The sequence below is a fragment of the Physella acuta genome, unplaced genomic scaffold (genome assembly GCF_028476545.2).
Source record: "Physella acuta isolate Inbredline_101_S28 unplaced genomic scaffold, ASM2847654v3 ptg000367l, whole genome shotgun sequence".
NCBI lineage: Eukaryota > Metazoa > Mollusca > Gastropoda > Physidae > Physella > Physella acuta.
The window spans coordinates 107,254-120,203 of NW_026731886.1; the positions used below are offsets into that span (position 1 = coordinate 107,254).

General features: G+C 42.0%; 1 protein-coding gene across 20 annotated transcripts in view; it reads right to left on the bottom strand.

Annotated features, from left to right (window-relative positions):
• Positions 1 to 12,950, bottom strand: part of LOC131941618 (tyrosine-protein phosphatase Lar) — a 180,646-nt gene that overhangs the window by 72,058 nt on the left and 95,638 nt on the right. For 19 of the 20 annotated variants that reach the window (XM_059300948.1, XM_059300954.1, XM_059300949.1 and 16 more), the window contains 2 exons: positions 9,364 to 9,540; positions 8,679 to 8,789 (listed from right to left, as the gene is read on the bottom strand). In XM_059300948.1, coding sequence (XP_059156931.1) covers positions 8,679 to 8,789; positions 9,364 to 9,540 — 288 coding nt within the window. Of the gene's footprint in view, positions 1 to 8,600; positions 8,616 to 8,678; positions 8,790 to 9,363; positions 9,541 to 12,950 lie in introns of those variants that run through there. The other variant, XM_059300965.1, reaches the window with a different exon arrangement.

The following is a 12,950-nucleotide window of genomic DNA, read 5'->3' on the forward strand; positions in this document are numbered from 1 at the left end:
AAACCGTTACATTTTTATAAAAACCAACATCCTAGCTAAAATAAAAAACTGTTTAAAATGTCAGGTAGCGCAGATCAGATGGCCGTGTCCCGTCTATCGCGCGGGAGACGTCAAATTCTGTCGGTCTACGGAGCCGAGAGAGACGTATGGTTTGTTGGTAGGTGATCGGGGCTGACCCCCCCCCCCCCCCCCCCCCCACAGTGATAATAAAACAACACTTGCAACTATTACCTGGGACCACAAGCAGGTAACTATTACCTGGGACCACAAGCAGGTAATTATGACCTGGGACCACAAGCAGGTAACTATGGGACCACAGGCAGGTAACTATTACCTGGGACCACAAGCAACTATTACCTGAGACCACAAGCAGGTAACTATTACCTGAGACCACAAGCAGGTAACTATTACCTGGGACCACAAGCAGGTAATTATTACCTGGGACCACAAGCAGGTAACTATTACCTGGGACCACAAGCAGGTAATTATTACCTGGGACCACAAGCAGGTAACTATGGGACCACAGGCAGGTAACTATTACCTGGGACCACAAGCAACTATTACCTGAGACCACAAGCAGGTAACTATTACCTGAGACCACAAGCAGGTAACTATTACCTGGGACCACAGGCAGGTAACTATTACCTGGGACCACAAGCAGGTAACTATTACCTGGGACCAAAAGCAGGCAACTATTACCTGGGACCACAAGCAGGTAACTATTACCTGGGACCACAGGCAGGTAACTATGGGACACAAGCAGGCAACTATTACCTGGGACCACAAGCAGGTAACTATTACCTGGGACCACAAGCAGAGAACTATTACCTGGGACCACAAGCAGAGAACTATTACCTGGGACCACAAGCAGGTAACTATTACCTGGGACCACAAGCAAAGAACTATTACCTGGGACCACAAGCAGAGAACTATTACCTGGGACCACAAGCAGGTAACTATTACCTGGGACCACCAGACCACAAAACTATAAACACAAGTTTACGAGCTATTCTGACTGCATTTTATAGAGGGCAGGCATCTGATAGGAGTGATGCGACAAACAGGTTGAGCATACCAACCGTCACAGGTTGATGCCACGAATTTGACGTCTGAGGGCACTGACGTAGGTAGCACAGGAAACAAACACAAACGGTGGAGGCAATGTTGGTCTATCTAATGGGGGGGGGGGGTGTAAATGTTGGTCTATCTAATGGGGGGGGGGCTGTAAATGTTGGTCTATCTAATGGGGGGGGGGGCTGTAAATGTTGGTCTATCTAATGGGTGGATGTAAATGTTGGTCTATCTAATGGGTGGATGTAAATGTTGGTCTATCTAATGGGTGGATGTAAATGTTGGTCTATCTAATGGGGGGCTGTAAATGTTGGTCTATCTAATGGGTGGATGTAAATGTTGGTCTATGGGTGGCTGTAAATGTTGGTCTATCTAATGGGGGGCTGTAAATGTTGGTCTATGGGTGGCTGTAAATGTTGGTCTATCTAATGGGGGGCTGTAAATGTTGGTCTATCTAATGGGTGGATGTAAATGTTGGTCTATGGGTGGCTGTAAATGTTGGTCTATCTAATGGGGGGCTGTAAATGTTGGTCTATCTAATGGGTGGATGTAAATTTTGGTCTATTTAATGGGTGGATGTAAATGTTGGTCTATCTAATGGGTGGATGTAAATGTTGGTCTAATGGGGGGGGGGCGGCTGTAAATGTTGGTCTATCTAATGGGTGGATGTAAATGTTGGTCTCAAGGGTGGCGTATGGGTTTGGACGTGCTGTTCACATTTTGAATGTAGTTTGCTGTTCACATTTTGAATGTAGTTTGTTGTCAACATTTAACATGTAGTTTGTTGTTCACATTTTGAAGGTCAGGTAGCTTGTTCACGTTTTGAATGTAGTTTGTTGTTCACATTTTGAAGGTAGTTTTGTTGTTAACATTTTACATGTAGTTTGTTGTTCACATTTTGAAGGTAGCTTGTTCACATTTTGAGTGTAGTTTGTTGTTAACATTTTGAATGTAGTTTGTTGTTCACATTTTGAATGTAGTTTGTTGTTCACATTTTACATGTAGTTTGTTGTTCACATTTTGAATGTAGTTTGTTGTTCACATTTTGAAGGTAGTTTTGTTGTTCACATTTTAAATGCAGTTTTGTTGTTCACATTTTGAATGCAGTTTGTTGTTCACATTTTGAATGTAGTTTGTTCACATTTTGAATGTAGTTTGTTGTTCAGCGTGTGAGTAGTTTATTTCTCCACCAGGTAGGCGTGGCTTTAACCCCTGACATGAGCTGACAGGGGAAGCCATCTTGGAACAGGTGGTAGTCTCTAGCTTGACTTAACTGACAGTCGTGAGGGGCCGGTCGATAGGTATCGTAGTGGCACTAAAGGTCGATAAGTATCGTAGTGGCACTAACGGTCTATAAGTATCATAGTGGGATTAATGGTTAAAAAGTATCGTAGTTGCACTAACGGTTTGTAAGTATCATAGTGGCACTAACGGACGCTAAGTATCGTAGTGGCACTAACGGACGCTAAGTATCGTAGTGGCATTAACGGACGATAAGTATCGTAGTGGCCCTTATATAAAAGCTGGAGTTGTGAAATAATTAATATCCGAACTAGTCTGGACTGTCAGGTGGTGCTATTTTGTTTAGTGATTGTATGAGTGATTGAGTGAATAAAACGTTAGACTTTTGAGTGAATAAAACGTTAGACTGTTGAGTTAATGTTGATATGGGTGAATAAAAAGCGGCAAAGCTATTTGTTTAGAGATTTTCTATAACAAAGCTGTTTGCTTAGAGAGTACCTATAACAATGCAATTTGTTTAGAGAGTTCCTATAACAAAGCTGTTTGTTTAGAGAGTTTCTGTAACAAGGCTGTTTAGAGAGTTTCTTTGTCTGCTCACACAAGTGTGGCCTTGACTGTTTATCTGTAGTCCCGATCACGTGACGAGGGAACGGTTTACTGGCCTGCAAGTGGAACTTAAGTGGGGACTACTTAACTACCCTCTGACCTTTGAACTCGACCCTTGCCTTTTAGACGGGCGGATTGACCTATGCCAAGAACTGAGGTTGGAGAAATCTTAGAAGGAGAGACGGAAGTTTTTCATTTGGCTCGGCTTGTTATGTGTGCTTGGTTTAACACGGGTCTCTCGTGGTACGAGGGTCGGTGTGTAGTTGATGGTCAGTGAGTAGTACACAGGTCAGTGTGTTGGCAACGGTCAGTGAGTAGCACACAAACGATGGTCAGTGGGTAGTAGAAAGGTCAGCGTGTAGTTGATGGTCAGTGAGTCGTACAATGTGAAGGAAATAAGACTCAACTATGTCCCCACTAAACTATGACTAAACTGTGTCTTTAGCGATACACTAACTAAAATAGCTGGAGATGGTGAAAAAAATGGGATCTGGAGTTGCTCTCATTTCCTGATTAGCTCCCTTTCAATGGATTAATTCCCTTGACACCCTGGTGCAGTTGTTTAATCAATTAGACGAGTGAATGCAACAAGCAAGGGGGAGGTGGTCATACATACATACAGCGGGTTGGTCATACATACATACAGCGGGTTGGTCATACATACATACAGCGGGTTGGTCATACATACAACGGGTTGTCATCAATTAGACGAGTGAATGCAACAAACAAGGGGGAGGTGGTCATACATACATACAGCGGTTTGATCACACATACAACAGGTTGGTCACACATACAGCGGGTTGGTCATACATACATACAGCGGGTTGGTCATACATACAATAGGTTGGTCATACATACAATAGGTTGGTCATACATACAATAGGTTGGTCATACATACAATAGGTTGGTCATACATACAATAGATTGGTCATACATACAATAGGTTGGTCACACATACATACAACAGGTTGGTCATACATACATACAACGGGTTGGTCACACATACAATAGGTTGGTTACACATACATACAACAGGTTGGTCATACATACATACAACAGGTTGGTCATACATACAATAGGTTGGTTACACATACATACAACAGGTTGGTCATACATACATACAGCGGGTTGGTCACACATACATACAGCGGGTTGGTCTTACATACAGCGGGTTGATCACACATACATACAACGGGTTGGTCACACATACAACGGGTTGGTCACATACAGCGGGTTGATCACACATACATACAACGGGTTGGTCTTACATACATACAGAGGGTTGGTCTTAATACAGCGGGTTGGTCTTACATACATACAACGGGTTGGTCTTACATACAACGGGTTGGTCACACATACAACGGGTTGGTCACACATACAGCGGGTTGATCACACATACATACAACAGGTTGGTCTTACATACATACAACGGGTTGGTCTTACATACATACAACGGGTTGGTCTTACATACATACAGAGGGTTGGTCTTACATACAGCGGGTTGGTCTTACATACATACAACGGGTTGGTCTTACATACAGCGGGTTGGTCTTACATACAACGGGTTGGTCTTACATACAACGGGTTGGTCACACATACAACAGGTTGACCACACATACATACAACGGGTTGGTCTTACATACATACAACGGGTTGGTCACACATACAACGGGTTGGTTACACATACAACGGGTTGGTCACACATACAACAGGTTGACCATACATACATAAAACGGGTTGGTAACACATACATACAACGGGTTGGTTACTCATACAGACGGCATCAACATAGTACAACACTCAAGTCCAACATCACACTGCAGTCAACAAGCACTATCACGATACGTCACACACACCCTGCACCAAACTACAATCATGTCAGGCTAAAGTCACGAAACGTCACACTACAATCGTGTCTGACTAAAGTCAAACTACAATCGTGTCAGCTAAAGTCACGAAACGTCACAGCTAGTACCGACTGGATCTTATAAACACATATTATCAGGACAGAAAATCGTTATTCAACCTGTTTAAATTCCACCGTTATCGATTAGCCATACCTACATTGTGATGCAGCAGAGTGTTGCCGTGGAAGATGTTTGAGTTGCTGAGTTATTCAACACCCACACATCTTGAAATGACCAACTCACATCTTCAAATGACCAACTCACATCTTCACTTAACACGACCAACTCACATCTTTAACACCACTATCAGCCACCAATGACCCCCCCCCCCCCCCCCCCACACTCCCCCACTAATTCATGTTTGGAGCTTCAACCCCGACGTACCAAAACAGTCGATCACGTGATGTGACAATGTTCCTCACGTTGACCACACGTGTTTGATCTAGACGTTCAATTAATATCCCCAGGGTGTTGTACGTGGGCACAATTTAAAACCACGCCCCTCGGGAGTTGATGGTGCCTGGGTGGGGGGGGGGGTCAATACATGACGTCACTGGTCACTTCCCCCATGGCACGACTTGTTAGATTTTGGACGAAGATTAAAACCTGACACCATTTTAACTGACAAATGATATGTCTTACAAGAAACTAACAAATGACATGTCTTATAAGAAACTGACCAATGAAATGTCTTATAATTAACTGACCAATGATAAGCCTGACATTTCACTGACTGACGACATTTTACCTAGCCCTAAACATCTCATCCTGAGCATATGGTCATTTGTGTATCACGTACCTTTGTACACCAACTATGTTGTACTTTCTTACACCTCTAAAACACAGCAACATGCTGTATCAACCATCCCTGTAACTACACCAACATACAACTATCCATATAGCTACAGCAACATACAACCATCCCTATAACTACAGCAACATACAACCATCCCTATAACTACACCAACATACAACCACCCTTGTAACTACACCAACATACAACCACCCTTGTAACTACACCAACATACAACCATCCCTATAACTACAGCAACATACAACCACCCTTGTAACTACACCAACATACAACCACCCTTGTAACTACACCAACATACAACCATCCCTATAACTACACCAACATACAACCACCCTTGTAACTACACCAACATACAACCATCCCTATAACTACACCAACATACAACCACCCTTGTAACTACACCAACATACAACCACCCTTGTAACTACACCAACATACAACCATCCCTATAACTACACCAACATACAACCACCCTTGTAACTACACCAACATACAACCACCCTTGTAACTACAGCAACATACAACCATCCCTGTAACTACAGCAACATACAACCACCCTTGTAACTACAGCAACATACAACCATCCCTATAACTCCAGCAACATACAACCATTCCTATAACTACAGCAACATACAACCATCCCTGTAACTACAGCAACATACAACCATCCCTGTAACTACAGCAACATACAACCATCCCTATAACTACAGCAACATACAACCATCCCTATAACTACAGCAACATACAACCATCCCTATAACTACAGCAACATACAACCATCCCTATAACTACAGCCACATACAACCATCCCTGTAACTACAGGCACATACAACCATCCCTGTAACTACAGCAACATACAACCATCCCTGTAACTACAGCAACATACAACCATCCCTATAACTACAGCAACATACAACCATCCCTATAACTACAGGCACATACAACCATCCCTGTAACTACAGCAACATACAACCATCCCTATAACTACAGCAACATACAACCATCCCTATAACTACAGCAACATACAACCATCCCTATAACTACAGCCACATACAACCATCCCTATAACTACAGCAACATACAACCATCCCTATAACTACAGCAACATACAACCATCCCTATAACTACAGCAACATACAACCATCCCTATAACTACAGCCACATACAACCATCCCTATAACTACAGCAACATACAACCATCCCTATAACTACAGCAACATACAACCATCCCTATAACTACAGCAACATACAACCATCCCTATAACTACAGCAACATACAACCATCCCTATAACTACAGCAACATACAACCATTCCTATAACTACAGCAACATACAACCATTCCTATAACTACAGCAACATACAACCATTCCTATAACTACAGCAACATACAACCATCCCTATAACTACAGCAACATACAACCATTCCTATAACTACAGCAACATACAACCATTCCTATAACTACAGCAACATACAACCATTCCTGTAACTACACCAACATACAACCCTCCCTGTAACTAATCTAAACAGCCTAGGCTGTTATCGATATTAAAATAAAAGTATCCAAGCAAGTGATGAATTTTATCAGAACCTTTTACCATACGTTTCCCTCGACGTGCAGCACACCCTCCCCTCACGAAAAGCTCAGATAAAGATTATCTATGTGACCTACTTAAAGTGGCGAGAAGCGCTCACCAGCGCTACCCCCCCCCTCCCCCCAGTGAACGATTATTCTGGTAACAACAGACGTCACGGAATGTTTTATTCACGTGAAACGGGAATTCCAATCTCAGTCTTAACGGTCATTTTTTTAATCCACGCGCGGGATGACCAGTTCTACACATATGGCGTGTGTAATGACCAGTTCTACACATATGGCGTGTGTGATGACCAGTTCTACACATATGGCGTGTGTGATGACCAGTTCTACACATATGGCGTGTGTGATGACCAGTTCTACACATATGGCGTGTGTGATGACCAGTTCTACACATATGGCGTGTGTGATGACCAGTTCTACACATATGGCGTGTGTGATGACCAGTTCTACACATATGGCGTGTGTGATGACCAGTTCTACACATATGGCGTGTGTGATGACCAGTTCTACACATATGGCGTGTGTGATGACCAGTTCTACACATATGGCGTGTGTGATGAATTCAGCCTTAAAAGTTTTTGATAAGGTCCCTTGATTGATGGCTGACTGAGCTAGTAAAGCAAGCAACCACAGGGGAGTTTATGACACAACAGCAACGGACAACATTTCGATACAAAACTTCCAAGAATTGATTTTAAAACTATCTGAGACTGGCATATTCTTTACTGCAGTGATTAAGTTATTGTTTGAAATAATCAGTTAATTAATTGATGAAAGCATTTTTACGCATTGCAGACCAATCAGAATTTTTAAATTGTTATACCCACTCGCCTCAGACGTCTACATGCCAATACACCCACCCCCCCCCCCCCCCCCCCCCACACACACACCAACCAGTCTGTAACTCACACAACCTTTCACCCACACACAGCCCATGTTGGTACCCCACACACCCAGAACATTTTTTGTTCGTCTAGTGATGGGAGTTAAGTGTTCAACATGAGAGCCAGACGGGCAAGGTTGGTCAAAGTTAGTCATGGTGGGAAAACTTAGTCAAGGTATCCTTAGGTAGGTAAGGCTAGTTACGGTAGACAAGGCTAGTCTAGATATACATAGCTGTACTGTAGCAAGGATTGTATCGGTGTGAGCATGTGATGATTTACATCGTCAAAACGAACTTTTTAAAAATTCCTCTCTAGATCTCAGTTACTGAGTTAAACCGTCAGATGTGGCCTGGTCCAACCTCGCACCTCCCCACCCTGTGAGATCATACCTAGGTAGCCGGCCCAACACCTTCACTCCCCCACCCCCTCTACTCACCATCCCCTGTAGCCACCCGCTGCAAGGATAACATAACCTACCTCTGATGTAAAGCATAGCACAAGGATAACATAACCTACCTCTGATGTAAAGCTTAGCACAAGGATAACATAACCTACCTCTGATGTAAAGCATAGCACGGTATGAATAGGTCGATCCAAACTCGTTCTCTGCTACACATTCAAAGGTGCCTTCATCAGATTCTTGGGCGTGTTCAATGATTAGGGTACCTGAAGGAATCAAACAGGTAAATTAGGTTACCTGTGTGGAGCAGAAACTGATTAGGGTAGTATGGTGGGTTTGTATACACCTGAACTTGAGAGTACCTGGATGGATTAGCTAAGTGGATTAGTGACTGGATTAGGCCAACTGAGGTGGAATAGGGTGAGTGGATTAACTTAGTGGATTAGCTAAGTGTGGATACATGAGTGGATCTGGGAATATAGTGGTGGATTATGTAGTACATTGTTAGATTAGGTAGTAAATGAATGGATAAGGGATTGCCCGATGGCTTGAAGTGTAGATCTACTTTGATGGGCGAGGTTACCTGAGTAGATTAGCCATTAGATTAGAGATTATCGTGATGGATTAAAGCATTACTAGGTTGGATGAGAACCAGCAGTGGCCTAGAATGTCACACCCTAAGTAACACGTGAAATACCATCTCAAGTAAAATATAAAGTACCGCGTCAAGTAACATGAAGTAACACCTCAACTAACAGATGAAGTACCAACTCAACTAACACATGAAGTAACATGAAGTAACATGAAGTAACATATAAAGTACCATATGAAGTAACCCACCTGTTTCCGAGACGGACACCCGGGGGTCAGTTGTGTCCACGGGCAGGTTGTCCTTGAGCCAGAGGACGGTGGGTGTGGGGTCACCACTGACCTCACAGTTTAAACTGATCTGCTTGTCCTTCTCCACCGACTTGAGCTTTGGGTTGACTTCAATCTTTGGGAATCCCGCGGGGAGGTCTGTGAGAGAGATGGAGTGGGTCAAAACTTGGACAGGCAACTTGGATCAAAGACACCACGAATCTTTACACACGTTAGACATGGTAGGTAACAAATCATAATGGTATACTTATTAAGCTAATTATGATTAGGTTTTATTACTGAACTATTTTTATTTAAGAAAACTAGTGACAAATATAACAAACTATAAATAGAAAACACAATAAAAATATTTGTCTAAAATGGGGAAGGGGAGTGGTAAATATGTGGAATAAGTGGTTAAAAAAGGTGGTAAAAGGGTGGTCTACTAGACTAAGCTCAGCTAATGTGATAGGAGGGTATTACAACAAAAATAACATTTACGTGAGTTAAACTTTGTGGAGATTAACTTAATCTAAATACAACATTTTAAGAAGTGTGCGGCTTTCATTTATACATTGATTGGTTTATAAATTTAAATATTTTTGTACGAATTTAATTAGGTAAATGATTGTTTTATTAATTTAAAACCAAAACGGCTTATGTTGTCACTGTGTCCTAGTTTTTAAGCTCAAGCAGGCGTCGAGACTGGTCAAGGTTTTCGTGATCCAGAAAACGGTCAATGACCCCATACAGGGTTTTTTTTTCTTTAAATACCTCACATACGTCGATTAATTACATGGGCGAGTGTGTGTGTGTGTGTGTGTGTGTGTGTGCTACCCTTCTTGTGTGCGCTAAACGTGAGTGTACTACCACACACGTGAGTATGCTACCATGTTTGTATGCTACCATGTTTGTATGCTACCATGTTTGTATGCTACCATGTTTGTATGCTACCATGTTTGTATGCTACCATGTTTGTATGCTACCATGTTTGTATGCTACCATGTTTGTATGCTACCATGTTTGTATGCTACCATGTTTGTATGCTACCATGTGAGTATGCTACCAAGGAAAAGAAAAACCTGTCTATAAAGTTGGCCACGAAGGACCCGATCAATAACGACGTGAAAAAAATGTTTTTGTCCACTTTATCTTCTGACAAGTCTCACACTTTAAAGATAGGCCTACATATTGTCTACATACTGCCTACCTATTGCCTACATACTGCATACCTATTGCCTACATATTGTCTATCTATTGCCTACAGACTGCCTACCTATTGCCTACCTATTGCCTACATACTGCGTACCTATTGCCTATATATTGTCTACCTATTGCCTACATACTGCCTACATGTTGTCTACCTATCACCTGCATTTTGTCTTACCTATTGCCTACATCCTGCGTACCTATTGTCTACCTATTGCCTACATTTTTCCTAACTACTGCCTACGTTTTGTTTACATAGCGGCCTACCTACTGTCTTCATACTGCCTACATAGTGTCTACATGTGACAGAGTCAATATATCAAAATTTAATAGAAAAGAAATTAATGTTAAGACTAGTTTGACTAGTTAGCGAAAAAAATCATGTTTACATATCCGTTTTTTGTCTCTTTTGCCACTTATTTCCGTATCATGGATGAAAAAGGTCAAGAAAATGTGCTTTGAGACATATTTCCGTATCATAGATTAAACTTGTCTACAAATTGTGACAAGATGTATAATCAAGGCCTCCATTACCTAATGATTTAGGCCTCCTCTCTAGGCAGTAATGTTTTGATCTGTGGCATCGGAGTTTCCCCATCCCAGCCCTCATAACGGCGCAGCCATGCAAATATTACTTAAAAAATCAATACTTCAGTGTGCATGATCGGTAACGTTTGTTTTTTATTTTCGTTACTGTGTGGAGAATTTAATTGTACATCACCCTCCCACAATTTCTGCGTAGTTATCTAAATTAGCATTAACAAGAGCCCCTCCTATCCTCAATTTCTGTGTAGTTATCTAAATGATCATCAACATGAAACATACATAATAATTTAGAATCTGTATATGAAAGATTAAAACGCATCTAGTTTTTCTATTCCACAATGTTTTTACGCGACAGTAAAAGAAAATGTGTAGGCTGCACCTTGAGTGTATTCTGGGCTCATGCTAAAGTTCCATCCCCATTACCTGCTAAGTTTATCAATACAGTCTGCTACAATGTACCCGCTAAGTTTATCAATACCCGTCTGCTACAATGTGTAGGCTACGATGGAAACTATTATTATACTTAATTTGTTTCCCTTTTTGTAGCGAGGGAATTAACGCAATTTTGTAACAAAAGAATGTTGAGGTTTGTTGAAAACTAGTAATTTACCGACATTAAAATATCTGACGCAATGTGTTTAAGAACCTGTGGTTGAACCTGTGGATGGTGTGTAATGGTGGTGGTGGTGGAAACGAGATTATTTACAAATTGTTTTTGTATAAACAAACAGCGATGAGTCACACACCCAATGCGTAAAAAATTGCCTCTATGGACCATAGCTGAAACAAATTGCAAGCAACAAAAATCGTTAAAAGATACAATATAAATGGGAAGGGGTGGAATGGGGGAGGAAAATTAACAAATGGCCTAAGGGCGGTAACTACGTTTTTTCTTCTAAATTTTCAAGAGTTTTGTATTGGTTGTTTCCCTTTAATCACACTCTACTGAGTTGGCTAACTAAAATGCTCGTTCGGAAGAAGCCAAACGAAAAATGATAGACAAATTTAACTGTCCCCATTAAACAGAATGCCATGTCCACTGGGTAACTTCAATAAAAGTGTCGTGTTAAACTACAACCTCACAGTGTACACACCTACCCAGTTTACGGCTGCGGATGTTAAAAAAATCAGGTGTAAAACAACACAGAAAGCCACAAGCAAGAGGTGGTATAGGTTGAAGATTTGAAACAAAACACGACCATTTGTTTAGGGGGGGGGGGGGGAGGGGGAGGGAGGGGGGTCACAATTTCCCTCATCTTTTTAAAATATGTGTACTTATCCCGTTATCGGGCAAATTCAAATCCTGGCCAGAAAATTGTGGTCAGGTAAGGACAAATGGCCGTGTGGCTTCAACAGCAGGTAGGTTTACAGGGTTCAGGTAATACAGGTGACATAAGCCAGGTGAACAGACGACACAGAACTGACCACTCAGAGGCGCGACACAGCGCCACCGTGAGAGACGAGACACACTAGGGGACACGACTGTGCTAGTCTAACACTGACCGCCAGTAATGTGGACCACTGACCGTCAGCTAGCCACAACAGAACTAGGTGAAGCACAGACAGTTTGTGGGAGGCTTTCTTTGGTGACACCATATTATAGCAGGTGCTAACACTGTATACATCTGGAGCTTAACACCGTACATCATGTGCTAACAGCATGTACATCATGTGCTAACAGCATGTACATCATGTGCTAACACCGTGTACATGTGCTAACACCATGTACATCATGTGCTAACACCGTGTACATCAGGTGCTAACAGCATGTACATCATGTGCTAACAGCATGTACATCATGTGCTAACACCGTG